General features: G+C 34.1%; 1 protein-coding gene across 4 annotated transcripts in view; it reads left to right on the top strand.

Moving 5' to 3' along the window:
- LOC147068855 (glutamate receptor ionotropic, kainate 2-like) overlaps positions 1-23,526 on the top strand; it is a 59,561-nt gene extending 36,035 nt beyond the window's left edge. For 2 of the 4 annotated variants that reach the window (XM_085951378.1, XM_085951379.1), the window contains exons 10-15: positions 2,911-3,048; positions 6,805-7,003; positions 7,413-7,644; positions 18,951-19,066; positions 21,637-21,792; positions 22,257-23,526. In XM_085951378.1, the coding sequence (XP_085807504.1) occupies positions 2,911-3,048; positions 6,805-7,003; positions 7,413-7,644; positions 18,951-19,066; positions 21,637-21,792; positions 22,257-22,463 (1,048 nt within the window). In that variant the 3' untranslated portion in view covers positions 22,464-23,526. Of the gene's footprint in view, positions 1-2,910; positions 3,049-3,905; positions 4,044-6,804; positions 7,004-7,412; positions 7,645-18,950; positions 19,067-21,636; positions 21,799-22,256 lie in introns of those variants that run through there. The other 2 variants (XM_085951381.1, XM_085951382.1) reach the window with 2 other exon arrangements.
- The last annotated feature ends 285 nt before the right edge of the window (positions 23,527-23,811 follow it).

Below are 23,811 nucleotides of genomic sequence, written 5' to 3'. Positions count from 1 at the left end.
ACTTTTCGAGATACATTGAAGATAATCCCTCCAAACCAAAACCCGCCATGCACTACACTCGGTCTTAATCGAGCGTATCACGTGGCCCTACATTGGCGATGTGAAGCATCTAGCTCAGTTTCAGGCCGGGAATGCCCTAGGAGAAGATACCTAGGACTAAGGTTGCTACGCTCAAAGTAAGCTCTGACTGAGTTTAAAGAAGTTACTTTCTAATGCACAGTGCCGGAGAGAGAAGAGCGCAAGGAACTTATAAAAATAAAAATGATTCTAGTATATATATAACAAGAATAATGAAGCTAATCATCATGGACAGCAAAAATTATGTGATCTCTCTTCACGCCCGCAGTAAGACGCCGCAATTTTTTCAAAATAATTGGCCTTAGTAGCAACTAAGTCGGACGGCCTGATGGGCCCAACAGCTGGTTGGACCGACCTGAGCATCTCCTTTTGTTCGGAACACATTCCCAGAGGATGTGGTTGGCATCCTGAATTCCACATGGACATGTCGGACGGCTTACAAGTACAACCTCAAAAAGCTTGCCAGCGAACCGACTGTGTCCAGTAACGAATTGACTGATGTGATGGTCAGGATTCAGATATTTAGGTTACCTCCAATCGCCATATTTGAAAAAGCATATATGTTTTCCGGCCCTTGGTTGATTCATCCCACCGTCGCTGCCAGGTCTTCCACGCCGCGTCAAGCGTATTGCATATTGCAAGCATATTGAGACATACATGAGAATTTTCAGCGATGGAAATCATGTTCCTAATGGCGTTTGTGGTTGATTTGCCTCTTCTGAATCCAATTGCTTATCAGAAAGTGGCGCATGCTCTTTCAGATAGGCTTCAATACTGTAGCACAGAAGCTTCTCCAGTATCTTACCGAGAACCGGCATGAGTGTTAGAGGGTGGTAAGCTTTGAGGCTTGACGGTTCTCGACCAGCGGCTTTGGGGATTACCTTCAGGAAGCCCCGCTTCCAGCAGTCGGGGAACGTGCCGCTCTTGATGCAGTCACTGAAAAGTTTTGTAATTTCTGGCACGGCGGTGGCACATTGACGTTTGACAAGTATATATTTTCAATGCATTCCGGGCCTGGAGCCTTGCCAACAATCAACGATCTAATGATGCGATTGATCTCCTGTTCGGAAGGCAACGATTAATGGTCCGTGTCGATAGGAAGATAAGCCTTGAAGCGGGCCATACTCGTGGTGGCATCGTCCCTGGGGGATGAGTGCCTCGAGAAGGACCGCAGCCGTTTCAGACTCAGTACTGGTGTATCCACCACCCGGTGTCTCGATACTGCACAGGAGGCTCGTCGGTCTGAGATCCCGCTTTAATGCACGGTATGGAGGACTCCAAGGGTCCGAACACGCCTCGATGGTGACGAAGTTCCTCCAGTAGTCATTCGTGGCTTGAGTAATTCCTTTCTTGTATTCGTATCGGGCGGACTTAGCCATGGATGCAAGATCAATAAAGGCAGGTGGTTGCTTGATTCGGCGCGCACGTTGATGGACCTTGCGTGCTTTCCTGAAAAAGTCGCGCAGGTTCGAAACTTGCTGCGTCCACTACGGTAACGGCTGGGTGACGTGGACTTGCAGCGGCTGCTGCAGTGATGTCTGCAGTCAGTCATGAAGTGCCCGAGTGCAGGTCCGGAAAACGGGATCTCGAATTCTTATGAAGCTTTTTGGAGAGCGCCTTTTCGAGTTTTTCCCAGTTCCCGCCAGGCATTCTGAAACACCTGGGTGGGAGAGGGGATACGTTAGAGACGCCATCGTGCAAGGAGTCAACGACCAGCTCAAAAGTGATCAACAGGTGATCACTCGCCTATCACCCGACTCGCTCGCATGGACTCTCCAGTCACTGATACGTCTCGCGACGGACTCAGTGGTCAGGGTGATGTCGATGTGAGTGCTTCCGGAGTTTGCATGCAACGTGAAAGTCGGCATGCTGTTTGGGTCGTTGAGGACGACCAGGTTGTGCTGGTGCACCGGATCCTCGATGACGTCCGCGTCGCACAAGGGGAGATCCACGGGTGCCCAGAGGGGGGACTGCGAGTTGGCGTCCTCACAGATGATGACATTCCTGTCAGCAACTGCGTGGAGGATGCCGTCAAGCAGCGATACCACGTGTTCCTTTGTAGTCTTAAAACTGAAATAGGTGGAAATAACGATTACGCTGCCTCCTCTGGGTAAGATGATATCTGCACACGCGACCAATTCAGTCGACAGATGTGAGAGCGACAGCACGCCAAGGTGGGGCGAATATACAGGCCTTTGGCTCTGTACAACTGGCGCTGATGACGACGCCTGCGCACCTAAGTCCCTTTTCAGCGAGCCTGGGGCCCTTTTCAGAGCCCCAGTGGTACGGTTCCTACACCAGTTTTCGAGATAATTAAATCTATTCTCTTGTGGCAGTAATATTGCAAGTAAACACATTGTATCAACATCCGAAGCAAAAAAAATCGCATGCGGTGTTATTTTAATTCAAGAATATTAAGATGTTAAATATGTGGCTGTGCGATGCAGCTTATGATTATTATGTTGATACTCGACAACTCAATAATTCAAGTGGATGTATTTAAAATTCAAAACATTACATAAGAATACCGTTAATTTTATTTTACCTCGCGGAACAAATACTGCCGTAGAGCGTCACACTGCCCTTAACTTTAGCGATAGGTAAATAGGTCCGCTTCAGGATGTGGGGATCATGATGGAATATTATAATAATAATTGTAACGATTTGATAAAACATTTATGGATATATTTTTTATTACCATCAAATGTTATCATGATAAGCTACCTATTACCTACAAACATAGTTATGTTACTGATGGAACTACGTTTTTTTAATTAATAGAATTAATTATATGGTGTATTCAATTTTATACTTTGTTTTATCATGAACAAGAATGGCCACTGAGGAATGGTTGAATCCTCATCCATGCAACAAGGATCCTGACGAACTGGAGAACACCTGGAATTTTCTCAACTGCATTTGGCTGGTACTTGGGTCTTTGATGGCACAGGGTTGCGACTTACTGCCAAAGTAAGGCTGCCGTGAAGAACGACCTCATCATCATATCTTCAAATCATAACCCAATATTATTAAAAAATTGGTCCATTTCTGAAGCGTTTATAACAATTCATGTCAACGTATTATTTAACATATTAATAGATATATATTTCAAAGACGTCTTGTAAGATTTCTCGGTATAAGAAAACATTTGCATAAATAATTAATTAATGTATTTGTTTTTCAGTCATACCTACAATAATAAATATGAATGCTCTTCATCAAAACTGTATTCACATATTTTCTATTCGCTTCATTGTGTTGACTGACTGATTGTATTAATCATTATTATTTTGGAAAATAGAAAATGTGATGTCAGTACTATTACCTCTAATAAATATTTATGTTTAATGCGTTTTATAGCTCAATCCTGGGATACATTTTCCATTCGTTTAATACGTAAACGTGATTTTATTTTCTAGTAACTTGATGTAAACTGCTGACAAAGCTTTAAATGTTTCGTAATAATACGCTATCGTAAGAAACAAAAAAATATTTACATCTAAAATAATATGAATTATTTATGTTGCATGCTTACATACTAGAATTTAATTAACAGTGATTACACGTCTAATATTGTAAATATTGTAACATACAAAATCAAATCAAATTTGTATTTCTATTTCAGGCTGTGCATTATGGACTATAGTATCCAAAATATAAATTCCATATCAGTTTTCGATGTCGATTGTTGGTATTATTATTTAATATCCATCGCGTTGAATATCTCCAAATAGGTAATATAGCAGCTCCAAGAATTCAAGATGTTATTAGTCCTGCATTTCAATTACAACGCATCATATTGTAATTAAAAATACCCGTTTTCTCAGACTGTCTCCCAAAGAGTGGTGCAAACCGCACCCTTGCGACCAGGACTGCATTGAACTGGAGAATTCCCTCACTCTCATCAACTGTATGTGGATTGTGATGGGAAGTTTACTTCAGCAAGGATCAGATATCATGCCTAAGTAAGGCATATACTTTTGCAACCCATTTCGTAATTTACTCTTTTCTAAATTGCATTAGAAATAAAAAGAATTTATTGGCGGGAATATTTGATTTTCGGACTCGAACAGAACGTTACGTGGATCAATAATCGTTATAGAAGTTTAAACAGTAACACAGCTAGGATCAAAATGTCTTTTATCACCACTAAAAAATCAACAGCTTTCTTGTAAATCTATTTAAACAATAAATGATAGTTTAATGGTGTCAATTGTGGAAAGACATTGTATCAATTAACATATATAATACAAGTTATAATTAAGTATATTTTTTCATATAAAAGTATTGGATATTGTGTTTTATATTAATTAATATATAAATTGGTTACATGGCAATCTTTAAAATACTCTAAATCTTAATTAGTGCTAATAGACTGCAAAGCTATTTTAAAATTACTGTCAATACATAAATACATATTCCTGCTCAGAAAATCAAATATCACACGTATTATTATATTCTTTTTATTTATTTATTATTATTATAGATACCAATAATCTACAGTATTTTGGTTGCTTTTCGATAGATGCATTTATTTTTATTTGTGAATGGGCTTATCTGGCATTTTAGATGACATAATTAGTGAGCTTATAGTGTAGGTTTTGAACGATTAAAACTATAAATTAGTTTTCACGGTGAAAAAATATAATTTTCTAACAACTTTACTGAACATATTGCATTATTTGTCATGTTTTGCTTATTATTTGGAAGTACGTACTTAAATAATATGGATGCATGTATAAAGAGTGTTTTAAAAATCAGAAAGTTCCACCTACGATGTTACTAAAAGAATATAGACAAATGAACCAAATCGGGTGGTTTGTATGTGAATGATGATTAAAATCAATCCATCCAAAGTCGTATACAAATACGTATACAAATGCATTCAAATTGAATTCCAATCATATTATGCCTACCTTCTACCATATGCATTATAATATTTTGAAGATATATGTGCATATTATATTGAATCTATTAGGCATATACTTATATTATGAAAATTCAAAATGTTTTTTTATTTTTCTTTAAATTCGCTGGTGGCAGTGGACTGATTTTTAAAATGCATAATAATTAATTATGTTTGCTTTCTTTTTAGATTTGTATGATCTTGTTTGATAATGTTTTATAATATCTAGTAAAATAATCGTGGTAAGTGATTCCATTTTTTTATTATTTTTGCATAATATATAATCATTATTGAAATTATGGCTATTATACAATAGAATTAAATGTTTTTTTACTATCAAAATGAACATTAAACGTTTATTTACACTTATAATACTATTATTATTGTTATTATTTTTAAATTTAATTTGTTTGTAAAGATACGTCATGTTAGGGCTAACCGGAACAATAATATTTATTTTATATCATTATAGAAATTAATCCACATAATTTTTAACGATAGGGACCGATTTTGTTTAGTTAGAAGCCATTGTCAACAGTTACCAAAAATTCATTTGTCACAAACAAAAGAGATATTACGGCGATACTTCAGTGAAACGGCAAATAATTTTCAACTATAGGCGCGACGAAATTTTGGACTCGCTGGCACTCGGAGAGCAAACGTCGACGTGTGAATACGTCAATTTGTTTAATGATGAGGACCGGGGTATTAATTCTTAAATCGTGTACAGATTACTAAAAACGTTACCCATTTACTTTAAAAAGAAAACATGTCAATGAATATATTATTATTGTTACTAATAGAACAATAAACAGAACATTAAATGGAGGCATGTTGAATTTATATGACAAATTATATTTCATTCGGCATACGTCATTTGCACCCGCAATCCGCGCATCGCCTAGCCATTTTTATACCATGCCTCAACTGAGGTATAGCCTTAAGATATTGAAATATTATGCCCTCTCGCTCTATCATAACAGGTTACCCGAATCTTTAACTTCGGTTATTATAGTTGACCGATCCGAAGATGGGTTTATGTACCGAAACAGCTGTCAACGTAAATCACACAATTAAAGTAAAATTATCAAGAATAAGTTTGTTTCAAAACCAAAACATATTATTATTATACAAATTGTAATAGATACGTGGATATAACTGACGATTTACGAAATATGGAATGGCATATTATACCTATATTAATTTTTATGATGGTTGTAAAAAAGTGCAGAAAATGTAATAATGGGTGATACGCCAAACTCTAAATCCAAGAATCTCATTGTCAAACCACTTGGTCACTTTTTTTTTCACAATTTTTGTCACAATTTCTAAAATTCTGTCGCGTGCTTAAGGTTTTCCGTGGATTAAAATGGTCCTAATCATTATTAAGTTGTGTTCAATAGTATTTTTTTTAATAAATTTAATATGATATTAGCAGTAGAAGAATTATTGCCGTTTTTTAAAAACGTTAAAATATATTTTACATTTTTTAAATCGAATTATCAGCAAATTTTTAAACATCTAAAATTATCTTATCTTTAAATGACGTAATATAAATTATGATTTATTTTAAAATAGGAGTATTTCTCATAATGTTAATTTAAAATATAATAATAACTACAACATAGTATTAAATCAATACTGTAAGCCTACGGCTAAAGATAGCAATATTTCGGAATCTATAAATAGTTGAAGAGTTATTCTGAGTGGCTGAAACATTAATTTACCCCTGTTCGTAAAGGGTAAAGAGGGTCTGATATCATTTAGTGGAGGAATAAATTAATTATGGGCCCGACCGCTAACGACTGTCGACTGATTAGGGCCGTGTCGACGCGGATGGTGGCCGGAATGTGGTGGTTCTTCACCCTCATCATGATATCCTCATACACTGCCAACTTGGCTGCTTTCCTCACAAACGACAGGAAGGATGACTCCGTCTCCAGTGCGGAAGATCTCTCCAAGCAGTCCAAGGTTAAATACGGTGCCGTCCTGGGTGGCTCCACTGGTAACTTCTTTAAGGTAACCCTTTTTCGCGTTAGCATTTTTTAATATAATAATATTTTGCATTGAAACTTTTTAATATAATATTTTACAATTTATTTAGGCAGCCCATTTTAATATTAGTGCAATATTCTTACCATTGCAAAAATGATGGCGTAATTACGCAATCAGAGCAAATCCGCCAAAGTGATAGCACATATATATACTCCAAATTTATTCGTTTATTTGTTTGAAAAACTGAATACTTGCGCTCAAAAAATAAATTATTACGATAAATGATTATTCTAGCACAAAATTAACATAAAATCTTACATTCCTACATTTGCGTCGGATTGTACATGATTCTGCAGTTATTGGAGAACTTTGACAAAATATAAGATACGCTATTGGCTCGTAATAGTACTTACTATATTTAATTCTTGCCTAGGATTCGAACTTCTCCATATACCAGCGCATGTGGACATCGATGGAATCGACTCGTCCCTCTGTATTCGTCAAAGACAATGAAGAAGGAATGGACAGAGTACTCAAGGGGAAGAGATTGTATGCTTTCTTGATGGAATCCACCTCCATCCAGTACATGGTGGAGAGAAACTGTGATCTGATGCAGGTGGGAGGTCAGCTGGACACCAAGGGATATGGTATAGCTATGCCAGTCAGTGAGTATCTGTATAATATTCACTGTCAATATTAAAAAATTAGATTCTTGTTCTAAGTATAGACTGTATTTGGTAACATTGGGCTCTCACCCGGGGAGTTCGTGTGATTATTCCGCTTCTTCTTTAGATCTTTGAATGCCATAACAGCACTCTTTAAATATGCTTTTATTGTCAGTACCTATTTCTTGTGATATCGAGATCCCTAGGGGAAAATTAATTATATGAATATACATATATATTCTTTTTTAACAAGCTAGCAAGTAAAGACATAGATATGTAAATAGTATATAAGTGAAACAATCAAACACCTAGGCTTTGATGTAGTATGTAAATATATTATGACTTGCCAATGATGAAATGCCAGCGCCTTACGCACTACGTGGCTTGCAATGAAGAAATTATTTCAAATTGTTCCAGTCAAAATATAGATATTATGATATTTTCAGAGCATAAGCCTGGATATTCCTTAAACGTTGTAGAAAATCTATATATACTAGCTGAGCCAGCTGGCTCTCGCCAGCTTGGCGGTGTTGTATTTTAATATAATTGTGAAGTATGCATAGAGTTTTCCCTTCGGAATTGATTTTCATTCACCTTAATACAGTTTGACATTTTGCTGATTTGTCAGTTTTACGATTTTCAAGTCGTCACTGTCAATATAAATTTGGGGTCATATGCGTAATCTATTCTGGAGTCTGGCCTTCACAATATCGTCCGACACCACCTCAAGCTGATAGGCCAAATAGAACAGCTTGCAATCGCCGATTGCGACCACTGACATTTTAATAGAATAAAATATGTGTAGTTATATAAATGTTTCGTTAAAACACGTGCATTTAATAATGATACATAATGATACATCTCATAAATTCGAATATAAAGCAATGTATGTGATTATTATAATTGGTGATCCAATATCACATGAATATTAATCTGCCACGGGACCCATTTAGATAATAAAAGGTTAGCACTATATAAATAATAAATGCTTACAGCCGTTGAATAATATTTAAAAAATCAAATTTTGAATTAAAATTTAACCTTAAATAACATAGTCTTCCGGTGCGGGACATTCATATTGAAACAAAATTTATTTTGGATATTATAAATAGGTAGGTATATAAAATCACAAATAAAAAAAATATAGCAATTTATATGACCAAGTAGAGTAGAATCAGGCTAGGGAGGCCTTTATCCAGCAGTGGATTGGTTCAGGTCGATGATGATGAGAATGATAGAAATAGGTATAATATCACAAATTTGTTTAACCGCTAGTAGTAGAATCAGGTTGTGGAACCCTTCATCCAGTAGTGGATTGATCCTGGTTGACGATGATGACTATATAAATATGTAGATAAATATAATATCACAGATTTTGATAAATACAGCAATTCAAATGACAGAAAGGAATAGAATCAAGCTAGGGAGGCCTTTATCCAGCAGTGGAATTGTTCAGGTCGATGATGATGAGGATAATAGAAATAGGTATAATATCACAAATTTGTTTAACCGCTAGTAGTAGAATCAGGTTGTGAATCCCTTCATCCAGCAGCGGATTGATCCTGGTTGATGATGATGACTATATAAATATGTAGATAAATATAATATCACAGATTTTGATAAATACAGCAATTCAAATGACAGAAAGGAATAGAATCAAGCTAGGGAGGCCTTTATCCAGCAGTGGATTGGTTCAGTTCAATGATGATGAGAATGATAGAAATAGGTATAATATCACAAATTTGTTTAACCGCTAGTAGTAGAATCAGGTTGTGGAACCCTTCATCCAGCAGTGGATTGATCATGGTTGATGATGATGACTATATAAATATGTTGATAATTATAATATCACAGATTTTGATAAATACAGCAATTCAAATGACAGAAAGGAATAGAATCAAGCTAGGGAGGCCTTTATCCAGCAGTGGAATTGTTCAGGTCGATGATGATGAGGATAATAGAAATAGGTATAATATCACAAATTTGTTTAACCGCTAGTAGTAGAATCAGGTTGTGGAACCCTTCATCCAGTAGTAGATTGATCTTGGTTGATGATGATGACTATATGAATATGTAACTAAATATAATATCACAGATTTTTATAAATACAGCAAATCAAATGACAGAAAGGAATAGAATCAAGCTAGGGAGGCCTTTATCTAGCAGTGGAATTGTTCAGGTCGATGATGATGAGGATAATAGAAATAGGTATAATATCACAAATTTGTTTAACCGCTAGTAGTAGAATCAGGTTGTGGAACCCTTCATCCAGCAGTAGATTGATCTTGGTTGATGATGATGACTATATGAATATGTAACTAAATATAATATCACAGATTTTTATAAATACAGCAAATCAAATGACAGAAAGGAATAGAATCAAGCTAGGGAGGCCTTTATCCAGCAGTGGAATTGTTCAGGTCGATGATGATGAGGATAATAGAAATAGGTATAATATCACAAATTTGTTTAACCGCTAGTAGTAGAATCAGGTTGTGAAACCCTTCATCCAGCAGTGGATTGGTCCTGGTTGGTGATGATGACTATATACATATGTAGATAAATATAATATCACAGATTTTTATGAACACAGCAATTCAAATGGCAGAAAGGAATAGAATCAGGCTAGGGAAGTCTTTGTCCAGCAGCGGATTGGTTCAGGTCGATAATGATAAGGATGATAGAAATAGGTATAATATCACAAATTCTTTCAACCGATAGTAGTAGGATCACGTTGCGGAACCCTTAGTAGCCTAGGTAATTGTTCAATAAAAAAAGATTGAGTGAACAGCCACAAAGTATTTAAAAAAAATCAAATTTGGAATATCACGTTATCTATGAAATGGCGGACAGTGGCGTACCCCGCTGTCAAAAGATATTATACGTAGTGAATTGTACCAAGATTATGGTTTTTTCACCGGAAAAAAGTGCACGAATGCCTACATTGCGATATTTGAATAAAAATAATCGAATCCGTTTGTCGAATAAAGGATTAGAAGGTCTTAAGCGACGAAGACGTCATTCTGTGAGGCGTAAACAGTAAATATGGCGAGTGTAAGAAAATATCGGATATAAACGTCACGTACATGTAAAATCATGGAAAATTTCTGAAATGTGTTCAATTCAATCGGTAGATGAATCGGTAGCGCACATTTCGAAGTGAAGATGTAAAAATAACAATAAAATGTCGCTTAAATGAGCTTTTAGTGCATTTTCCAAAATCTCTTAGGATAATAATATACTTATAGGAGATAATAATATATAGGAGATAATATATAATTTTGGAACCTTTTTATTTCTTTATATTTATATTAAACATTTGATGACTGCATAAAGTATTTTTATTACATTAGTTCGATAATATTCTTTGAACCTCTCGATCTAATGGTTTAGAGCAGCGCTGTCCAACTGGAAGCCCGCGGGCCACATGCTGCCCGCCAAATTTATTTTGCGGCCCGCGAGTTAAAACATTGGGGAGAAAAACTTTGTCAAAATTAATATTTGACGTGAATTAATGTCCGGTGAAAGAAAATATAAAATTGTGTTTGCACGGCTGTGTTAAAATTTATCGTGGGTTATTTTCCATCAGTGAAGTGTGATATAACACCATTGAATTTCATATTTATTCGTTTATTTAAACATTCCCTAAGTACGAGTACTACTAATAAAGGAAAGATTGGAGTTGAAAATCGAGAATTTTAAGAACGGTGGGAGATTGATAATCTATCTTTTCTTAACAAAGGTAAGCCACACTGTTTAGAATGTTTACAAACTATAGCTGTGTGCAAAGAATACAACTTAAGGGCGGACATGCTCAGCGTAGGTCAAAATGGAGCTTTAAATGCATTTTCAAAGCATGATCCTGGACATTCCTTAAACGTTGTAGATAATTTATTTATATAATTTTGAAGCCTTATTATCTTTTATATGTATTTTAAACATTTAATGACTGCATAAAATATTTTTATTACATAAAATAGTATTCTTTTAAACCTCTCGTTCTAATGTTTTAGAATAAAGTCATATTTCAGTACATGTATGTGCAGTGGTGTTAAGATTTTTTACATTTATTAATTTTTAAACGCATTTATAAAACCATTAGTATCATTTATGTCGACACTATTATAGTGAAGTATTTACAATAAAAAAATATATTGATAATCTCTGTGATCCCAAATTTGACAAGAATTAGGCATTTTACTATTCAAAAAATGGGCAAGATTAACACATTTGAAGATAATTCTAAAGATACTTATTATAAGCTATGTTTTTGACCATTCAAGTGTGATAAACATCCTACGAATAATGATTGCTTTATAATAATTATTGACCTAATAATAAGGTAGTGTTTTTTTTTTAAATATGCCATTTCTTTTAGCAATCCTACAACATACGATCGTAGCCATAAATTGACAAACTATAATTAAAGTAGTGAGTAAAATGATGTTAACGTGCGTGTTTCGTGTAATCTTGCAGGTTGCTTGGCGTCCTAATCTAATAGAAATAAGCCTTGGATTTTAATAAAATGATGAAAAATAGTCTTATCATAATTAAACCCACTGAATTGGCACGCTGATTACTTTACGTAGTAGGTAATTTGGATAGTCATAGATTTGTCATTACAATGCTTAATTTGACACGATGCAATTGACATGATAGTTTTATTTTTCGTACATTTAGATTATAAATAGCAATACGAATATTACGCTTTCAATGGAGGAAGATCCCATTAGGTAAAAAAAATACTAAAACTTAAATATCTCGTAAAGATAATTATTATCATCCTGAAGGGGTGGGTCCATATGCTTTGCTTAGGAGCAAAAATTTTATTTTATTTTTAAATTAGTAAGTACTTAATATACTAATGTCTATATACTAATAAAGTCCAACAGGCTTAATTTATTATTGAACAAATTGTCTGGTTGAGGAAATACAATTTTATTACATATAAAAAATGTGAAAAATAACATTCTCATCATAAGTGTAAAACTGAATTGACTTCGGCACGTACTATGGATTATTACGGTGTTATAATAATATTCTATAGTATATGACCACACGAAAAAAAAATAGTACCAAATTATGGCATACAGTGGTCATAATTGACTTAGTATTATATTTGACTATTAGTATATATTTCACTTACAGGTGATAAAATAGCAATCAACATGCGTAATGTCATTATTTACAATATTAAATTTAATAAGAAGAAACATTATTGAAATTTAATTATCTATATACATATATGTTTGTATGTTAGTATGCGAATGCGATCCTATACCGTTCATCCGATTGCGATGAAACTTTAGTGAGTTGTGTGCATACCCGAGAAGGTTTCTGAATTAGAAAAACCATCTTCTTCTTTGTCATTCTATCTTCTTTTAATCGTATGGTTCCTATACCATTCATCTGATTGCGATTAAACTTTCGTCAGTTGTTGTGCGCACACCCGCGAAGGGTTCTGAATTAGTAGAACCGACTTCTTCTTCTTCTTCTTCCTCTTCATTCTATCTTTTTTTATTCGTATGGCTTATATAGCATTCATCCGATTGCAATGAAACTTTCGTCAGTAAAGTTGTTGTGCACACACTCGCAAAGGTTTCTGAATTAGTATAACCATCATTCTCCTTTACCATTCATCCGATTGCAATGAAACTTTGGTGAGTTCCTATACCAAATTTGGAAAATCCATGCTTCTCATGCTCATGGACAGCTGTATGTGGCCTGCTCACGCGTTGGAAAAACTGATTTATTTGTGTACGCACCACATGGAAAAACAAAAAATATTGTGTATGCAAAAGCACTTCAATAAACAGAATTAAAACACATACACTTTCTTTCTTTGAGTGGCATTGCAACACATGCCGGGTCCTCGCTAGTTATCAATAAATATAAACATTGAGTATTAATTAATAATAGTTACTTTCGATATAAAACAAGAAGAATTAATTAATTGACTAGCTGAGCCAGCTGGCTCTCGCCAGTCTGTCTCGCTAGGTCTTGCAGACAGACAGCTTTTCGTCATAATGACTTGGTGTTAGATTTTAATATAATAATTGTAAAGTGTCTACAGACGGCGCCATAGTTTTCCCTTCGGGATGGATTTTCATTCACGTCAGACAGTTAAAAATTTAGCTGATTTGTCAGTTTTACGATTTGCATGTCGTCACTGCCAATACAAATTTGGAGTCATGTGCGTAGTCTATTCTGAAGTCTGGTCTTCTTAATATCGTCTGACACCATTTCAGGCTGCTAGGCCTAGAAGAACAGCTGGCAATCGCCTATTGCTACCACTGACATTTTAATTTTAATACAATATATGTGTAGGTATGTGCATTTAAATATGTTAAAAAAATTATACATCTCAATCGTGATTATCATGAATAGCGATCCAATATAACGCGAATATTAATCTCTTTCGGGTCCCATTTACATAATAGAAAAATTCAGCTTAGCTAAGCAGCATAAAAAATAAATTTAAACATTATTTTGTTTCATTGTCTATAAAAAATAAAATATGCTTGGAGCCATAGAATAATATTTTAAAAATCATATTTTGTTTTAAAAATTAACCTTAAACAATATAGTTTCCCGACGCGGGACATTCATATCGAGACAAATGTTGATAAATAATGAAGCAATACATATTATATATGATAAGAATAGGAATTTATAAGACCTAAAGATGTGGAATCAGCTTAAAAAGGCCTTCATCCAGCAGTGGATTGATACAGGTTGATGACGATAATGACGATATAAATGGGTAGGTATATAAAATCACAAATTTAAAAAAATATTGCAGTTTATATGACCAAGAAGAGTAGAATTAGGTTGGGATAACCTTCATCCAGCAGTGGATTAATCTTGGTTGATGATGATAATGACGATATTATGAATGGGTAAATATAATATCAGCAATTTTGATAAATATAGCAATTCATATGACCGACAGAAATTCAAACAACTTAGAGAGGCCTTCATCCACCGGTGGATTGATTCAGGCTCATAATGATAATGGAAATATAAATAGATATAATTTTATATCACCGATTTTGATAAATACAGCAATTCAAATGACAGAAATGAGTAGAATCAGGCATGGGATGCCTTTATCCAGCAGTAGATGGGTTCAGGTCAGTGATTATAAGGACGATAGAAATAGGTATAATATAGTAGTAGAATCAGGTTGCGGAACTCTTCATCCAGCAGTAAATTGATCCTGGTTGATGATGATGACGATATGAATATGTAGATAAATATAATATCACCGATTTTCATAAATAAATACAGCAATTTATATGACAGAAAGGAGTAGAATCAAGCTACGGAGGTCTTTATTAAGCAGTGGATTGGTTCAGGTCGATGATGATGATAATGATAATGACGATATGAATATGTAGATAAATATAATATCACCGATTTTCATAAATAAATACAGCAATTTATATGACAGAAAGGAGTAGAATCAGGCTAGAGAGGTCTTTATTAAGCAGTGGATTGGTTCAGATCGATGATGATGATGATGATAATGACAATGACGATATAAATATGTAGATAAATATAATATCACCGATTTTGATAAATACAGCAATTCATATGACAGAAAGGAGTAGAATCAGGCTAAGAAGGTCTTTAAGTAGTGGATTGGTTCAGGTCGATGATGATGATGATGATGACGATATGAATATGAAAATAAATATAATATCACCGATTTTGATAGATACAGAAATTCATATGACAGAAAGGAGTAGAATCAGGCTAGCGAGGTCTATATTAAGCAGTGGATTGGTTCACGTCGATGATGGTAAGATGAATAGAAATATGTATAATATCACAAATTCGTTGAACTAATAGTAGTAAAATCAGGTTGCGGAATCTTCATCCAGCAGTGGATTGATCCTGGTTGATGATGATGATGATTATGATATGAATATGTAGATAAATATAATATCACCGATTTTGATAAATACAGCAATTCATATGACAGAAAGGAGTAGAATCAAGCTAGGGAGGTCTTTATTAAGCAGTGGATTGGTTCAGGTCGATGATGATGATAATGATAATGACGATATGAATATGTAGATAAATATAATATCACCGATTTTGATATATACAGAAATTAATATGACAGAAAGGAGTAGAATCAGGCTAGGGAGGTCTTTATTAAGCAGTGTATTGGTTCAGGTCGATGTGATGATGATGATGATGATGACATTATGAATATGTAGATAAATATAGTATCACCGATTTTGATAAATACAGCAATTCATATGACAGAAAGGAGTAGATTCGGGCTAGGGACGCCATTATCCAACAGTGGATTGGTTCAAGTCGATGATGATAAGATGGATAGAAATATGTATAATATCACAAATTCGTTGAACTAATAGTAGTAGAATCAGGTTGCGGAATCTTCATCCAGCAGTGGATTGATCCTGGTTGATGATGATGATGATTATGATGACGATATGAATATGTAGATAAATAACATTAGAAATTCAATACTGTCAAGAATACAATCAACGTAGAGAGGCCTTCATCCAGCAGTGGATTTATTGAGGCTCGTGATAATAATGGCATTATATATAGATAGGTAGATAATAATATAATATCACTGATTTTGATAAATATAACAATTCATGTGTAAGTAAGGAATCGAATAAGGATAAGGAGGCCTTCATCCAGCAGTGGATAGGTCAAGATTGATGATGATAGGGACGATAAAAATAGGTAGATATTATACATAATATGACTCATTTTGATAACTATAACAATTCGTATCAATTTCTTTCATTGTTTGCAATGGCAACTTTGTTAGTTTAATATGACTATATTGTGATCTATGGGCCTAGGTAATTATTCAATAAAAAAAATAGTGCATAACAGCCACAAAGAAGTATTTAAAAAAATCAAATTTGGAATATCATGTTATCTATGAAATTGCGGACAGTGAATTGTACCAATATTATGGTTTTTTCACCGGAAAAAAGTGCGCCAATGCCTACATTACGATATTTGAATAAAAATAATCGATTCCGTTTGTCAATTAAAGGATGAGAAGGTCTTAAGCGACGAAGACGTCATTCTGCTGTACGTTAAATGAAATATGGCGAATCGTATACGGTATGTAAGAAAATATCGAATATAAACGTCACGTACCTGTAAAATCATTGAAAATTTCTGAAATGTGGTCAATTCAAACGGTAGATGAATCGGTAGCGCACATTTCGAAGTGATGATGTAAACATAACAATAAAATGTCGCTTAAATGAGCCGTTAGTGAATTTTCCAAAATCTCTTAGGATAATAATATATAGGAGATTATCTATGCTAATAGAACGTAACATCATTGTTCGATATTTTCTCGAATTTCCGCAAATTCTAAATTTGAAAATATTCTGGTTATAATCAATTCGCGAAAGAAAACAATTGACAGTCTCTTATTAATTTTAGTTTGACAGATAAATAAAAAAGAAGTGTTCTTGATAATCTTTTCTTATCGAAGCGGCGAGTTAAGATATATAGAATAGATTTATAGTTTCGTAGAATAATAATTGTGGTTTAATCGATATATTATATCGATTACATAGAAAGTATTAAGCGACATTATAATTAATTTGTGTTCGATGGACGGCAAGATACTAAAAAGTATGGTGACGGATAGAAAACGCGTTTTTGTGTAAAAAGTGATATTTTCTGTGATTATGTCGAGTTTTATCATATTGTGCTGGATTTAAATCGAAGTAAGTTTGGGACTCTAAAAATTGAAGTGAAATCGTTTAAGAATCAACAAAATGGTATTTAAATAAGAAATTGGTGCGTTTTCCAAAATGTCTTAAGCGTCAATAACATTGAGCTACTTTACAAGCTGTTTGTTGGCGAATTTAAAAGCGGCCGATTCAGCTACTGCGATTTTGATGATGACACACAAAACTTTCCATTCGCTGAGAAGCCACAAGCCAGCGACTATTTTGACAGAACGTAATTGTAGATCATAGACAATAGGTGATATACGTCAAAAAGCATAGATAATATACACATGCTAGCGAGTTGAAATCATAATATTGTGTTGTTTTTTACTTTTATCGGGCTCTAGCGCTATGAAGTGGAACGTAAATGAACGTAAAATGCTTGCCGAATAATGTTTCCAATTTAAAACGTCAAAAAGGTAAATATAAAAATGAGTAATTCGTTTTTTTACCGGGAGGTCGCTACCATCGCTCTACTGCGCAGACGCAGTAGGCCCACACGCCAGCGTGTAAGCGTGTAAAATTGACCGGCTGTCAACTTTTCTCGGTAGATTGTTTATAATCTGCTTGTTAGCTTGTTCGATGATGACACTGGGCGAGTTTACGAGCAGATTGTAAATTCGCCTACAAGCAGCGTGTAAAGTAGCTCAATGCCATTGACGCTCTAGGATAATTATATAAGAAAATTCTAAAGATACTGATTATAAGCTATGTGCCCATTCAAATGTAATAAAATATCCTACGAATTATGATTGTTTTATAATAATTATCGACCTAAGAAAAGGTTAGTTTTTTTTAAATACCCCATATCTTTTGCTGGATTTCTTCATCATTATCAGGGGTCGATCCGCTTCAAATAGACGTGAGATTATTGTTCTCTATAAAATGTCACTTTTTTTGCCAAAAAGTACCTAGCTTAAATACATTGGAATTGTATTCATATATGTTTATAAAGGCGTGTATTATAAATTCAACTAGAAAAAACATCAGCAAACAAAAGCATGTCTATATTATTCCAAATCAAAAAATATAACCTCTCATTCCGACATCTAAATGAATTATTGTCAACGAATATTTTCAATAAAGTTAAACCTTCGTAGTTTGTACGTACTTCTTAAACGAAAATATGAAAAGATGAAAAATATGAAAACAATTTTGAATGAAAAAAATTATTTAATTATTAGGTATAATATTTTTTTTTTAATGATTATGCGCTATTTTTTCTTCAATCAATTTTTTAAAACCATTTTTTGATTGTCTTAATTTTTGTAAATAAAAACAATACACTAATCGGCCATATTATAATAATATTCCACTGTTGCCAATACCAGTGCAGCGTAATGCCGTGTCCACACCGGCAATCTCATTATATTGTGATTAAAATACTTTTCAGCATAGAAGATTTATTTACTAAAAGTGGAACAAGTACTAAAAAAATGCGTTTTATTAAATTAAATCAATAATACATCATAGCTCATAATTTCTACAACAGGCAACAAATTTTTATATGTAAATCTCAAAATCAGTATTTTTTTTAAATTTATTTTATGTTTTAAGATTCACCATATCGAACGGCAATCAGTGGAGCGGTTCTAAAAATGCAAGAGGAGGGTAAAATGCAATTACTCAAAACAAAGTGGTGGGAAGAAATGTACGGTGGTCCTCCTTGTGATGTAAGCAAATAACCTAAAGTCAAAACAAATGTAAATCACCATATTCACTTCAATTCGTACCATATGGTGCTCCATAAAGTATAAGGTTGTGAAAAAAACAACGTGCATTGTTAATAATATCAAACTATTTACTTTCATGAACTTGAAATAAGTATATATTTTATTTCAAATATATTAAAAAAAAAACAAAATAAATTAAAGCCATATTAATTTGACAAGTCTGTTTACAAATACTGATAAGTCCAAAATTCAATATTTATTTGTGGTAAATGATGTGTTTTTAGTGTGTGTTAAGTTAAAGCTACTTCGGCCCACACCCTGGACTATCCAGCTTCTAAAGCGCGAACCAAATTGAGGTGAATGTCGCCTACTGTCACGCTGTCGCGGTGACAAATTTAATCCATGGTTTCATCATTTTGCAGATTATTTTGAACCATCACCATCTGTGTAAATTCACTAAAGAATGACACTGATGAAGATGCCTACTATAATATATTAGTAATTTGAATTATTATTAATTATTCATGCTAATTTCAATTAATTTGACAGTTTCTACGTGTACATACGTTAAAATACTTGCGGCATGGTATCCATAGATAATATTTTGAACAGAACCCAACATGCAGACCATAGATAATAGACAACATTATAATCGAAAATACATAGTGCCAACCGCTAAAATCAAAGGAACGTGATTTTGACAAAACATTCTAAAAGTGTGGGCATGTGGAATATTATAAAAACGTTCAAAACGTCATGCAGGTGTCAATGCAGTGCAGTTCAACGTGAGGTGACCTCATTGTTGTTGTAGTGATTTCGGCAGATTTTGCCAACTGACAATGTTAATTTAAAAGTTCAAATGTGCTACAGGATGGGAGTCTGGGATGGAGGAGATCAATCTGATAACATTTTAAACACTAAGAAAATCGATATTACACATTTTTTTCTCGTAGCGGCAGCTTACTATGACGTCACATAATAGTCCGCAACATGCACCTCAATTTGGGTCGCGCTTTACCAGCCATGACAATTTCTCCGCTAAACTCCACGGGCTCCAAACTTCATAGATGATGGGCCGGATTCAACCTGCGGGTATGAACACCGAGATGTTTAACACATAATTTGGGATTGTCCGTTGATGAATTCTGAGCAGGCAGAGCTGTTTGCTAGGGTCCGACACACGGACCCAATTTGCCACGCAGACTTGATATCAACCGACGCCACTTTGAGGCATTTGATAAATTTGCAGCGTCGTACGGAGAGCAGGTTAATTGGGTTGATCAAATCGAATTCAAATCTTGATAATCAGTATAGGGATACAGATGATATACATAACGAATGGAGATGGCGAACCAAAAAATCAGACACGTACCTACGTACTTTAGAGTTTGATCATAATTTGTGGACTCATCGGTTTTCCGAAATATACACTTCTATTAATTTAATCAAAGCATTTCAACATTAATATTATACAAAATCATTTTAATGTGTATACTAACTTACAAACAATTTAAGTAACTAGTATGTACATATATTAAAATATTAAAACATACTTTAATTTAAATCTTAAATAACTACGCTTTCTCTTTTCTAAGTAGCAGGATCAACTTGTGGTAGCAGTACCTTCATAATATTACTATTTTGTTGTATCATATAAAAACCATTGACATAATATTATAGGTAATAAATATTTCGTATACATCGATGAAAAATTGTGTGAGTGTATATTAGTCCTGCTCGATCCTCTAGGCATGTAGAGTTTTGTTGTTCCACCTCGGCTATTTTCGGAAACGGAGGAACGTTCGAATTCTTCGGTTTTGTTGGATGAGTCAAACATTAAAATAAAGGACACTAATAAATAATGAAAAAAGTACCAAAACCATTTATTTACCTAGATTTATACTTCATCCGAGAGCTGAAGACGGTGATATTCTGGCTATTTTTTATTTTAAATATATATTGATTCTTTTGAACACTACAACAGACCATGAGGCCCAATGACAGTAGTGGAGACAAACACTAGTAGAAGCGAAATGATCACACAAATACAGGATTGAAAAAAAAAACTACATAAATATATTGAGCTCAAGAATCGAACCCGGAGTCCCCAAGTGAATCCCTAGTGCCTTACGCACAGTATCACGAGGAACGCCAACCTCCATCGCCAGACATCAGAGCAGGGCAGTTGAAAACAAAGATTATACGGATTTGAAATGTAGTTCTATATAAGGATGTTGAGAGGATTGTAGACAGTCACAAAAACAAATGAGTAATCCATCAGCGACATAGGAATTAGGCTCTGATCGATTCGCATGTGATACACTCTCCGGATATTGGTCCACATAATTTGCAAGAGGGATAAAATCTTAAGAAACCAGAAAATACGTAAAAAAGAATCTGGTTGAACGAATAAATAAACATTCCAATGGGCTTATACTGTCACAAACATTCCATGCTGCCCAGTACAGAGGGGTGTATCTGAGAGGGATAGTACCGATCTACTATCGCCTCGGCTAGTTTATGTGAATCACGTCATGAGTTCCCCTATGATGATTTTTTCTTAATTCTAGGATGAAGAAGGAGGAGCGTCTAGTGATGCCAAAGAGTTGGGAATAGAAAACGTCGGTGGTGTTTTCGTGGTATTGGGCAGTGGCGTTACTATAGCCGTTTTCATCGCCATTATGGAGTTTGTGTGGAATGTGCGACAAGTCGCTATTGAAGAACAGGTATAGTTTAACAATAATTTATTACAATCAAATATTATAACAATAGCTTTATAGCCTAAAATTAAACATATCAAAATATCCCTAAAATAAACTGCAGAAATTAAACAAGCTATAAATTTGAATTTTAATTGATTTATGTTTTGTACTAAGTATGTATTCTATTTGAGTCGGTTTTTGCGACCCAGGTTTTGCCTTTCGGCACATTCAGGACTTTAAAAATATCTATTTACAACATATGTCGTAGTTGCGCCTATGAAAATATATTTTTTACCAATTTCAGAATATATCTTGTATTTTTAAAACTATTTTCTTAGTTACTATATTGTGGAAACATTTAAAAAAAAATATTTCATAATAGTATGCATAGCATGTTATTAAAAAATACCATTGAAATTAGATGTTTTTAAATCTTTAGACATAAAAAGATTATACCTGATTGAAATGTTTTTCTTCCTATTTCCCAGATCACAGTAAACGAAGCCTTCTGGGCGGAGCTAAAGTTCGTCTTCAACTTTAAGCTGACCACAAAACCAGTCCACAATAAGCTCTCGGAATCTTCTTCTTCCCACTCATCGCACTCAAAATCCAAGTCCAAATCTGGAGAGAGACACACTCCATCGAACGTCCTACAGGCAGCCACTTCCTTCATGAGACTCGATAAAATATTTTAATACGATACAAGATTAAAAAAAAACGTTTGCAATCTGTGTGATTTCCACCATGTTATAAAAAGAATTACCGTGATTTTAATATGCAGATTTCATTTCAGGATATATTGTTACTTATGGGGAAAAAATATGTATTGTAGACGTATGATAATTTGTACTAAATAAGGTTGGTAGTTAGTGCTACGTCTAAACGCTAAGAGATTAAAAGACATCAAAATAAATGAGACATAATTATACTTTTTGTGTCATTGAGATTAAACCTGTCGATGTTTATTACTTCTTTTAAATCATAATATGTCATTCATCTTGTGGCCATCTATTGAAAAGAAAAGTATCTATAATAACAGAATGATTATTAATTATTGTCTTCTAGTGCATTCACGTCTAAGGGGAGCTCATATAATGTGACGATTTGATGAATGAGTACGAGAAGTTGTAGAAAATGTGCCGTCACAAAACCAATAAACATTTTTTTCAAAGAACAAATTATTTCGTGAGGACATTATATAATATGTTGGCATAAATAATTTTTAACGGCTTGGTTTTAAAAAAATGGTGGGGGAGTTCAAAAATGAGACGTTCTTGAGAGTATAAGAGTTATGTGACGAAGTGTGATATTGGAAAGTGGGAGGGGGTCAAAATATAGATAATCGTGTGATCATAAATATCCATAAAACTCGAGCAACTTGCTTTTTTTTTCGACCATGTCCGATCCTGATATGATCATATGAGCCTCCACAGAGTGGAGGTTTGTATTGACAGATTTTGTTTTTACGAGAAAATGGATGTCAGCCACTTGCTCAATCTATTAGCTTCATACCCTGACACACAAATTGAAAAGCAATATGTGTACTTGCCAGACCCAGGATTCGAACCTGGAACCCACGGCTTTATAGTCCAACGCTTAAGCCGCGCGGCCACCGTGGGTTTCTTGCTTTATAATATTAATTTATTCTAATTTCACATGAAACATCTAGGACATGCGTGAAGATTCGACAAAAATTTTAGAATCTGTTGCAGTTTGAAACGAGTCGCATTTATAATTTAATTGTAATGCCCTTCTTACAAAAATAATTAAACTTTTCTAAATGTATTCGTAAAGACATATAGTATTTAATATTATTTGATATTATATTGCGGGAAAACCCATTATTACAGGGGTCAAAATGGACCAGAACCGGAACACAACTTCTGTTCGTAAAATTCTCGAGGCTTTGTGGAATAATATAAATTGCGTTCTATCTAAATACGAAACACAAGGTAGATAAATAACAAAAATATAATACTATTTGATATTTTAGAAAATATATCTAGCGTTCCAAGTTTTAAAATTTTCAATTTCGAGCACTGC

Source organism: Rhyacophila brunnea, unplaced genomic scaffold, assembly GCF_057557595.1.
Source record: "Rhyacophila brunnea isolate RB1 unplaced genomic scaffold, BYU_Rbru_1.0 scaffold_24, whole genome shotgun sequence".
Taxonomy (NCBI): Eukaryota; Metazoa; Arthropoda; class Insecta; order Trichoptera; family Rhyacophilidae; genus Rhyacophila; species Rhyacophila brunnea.
The sequence above is the reverse complement of the archived record's forward strand: the minus strand, read 5'-3'. Positions and strand labels throughout refer to the sequence as shown.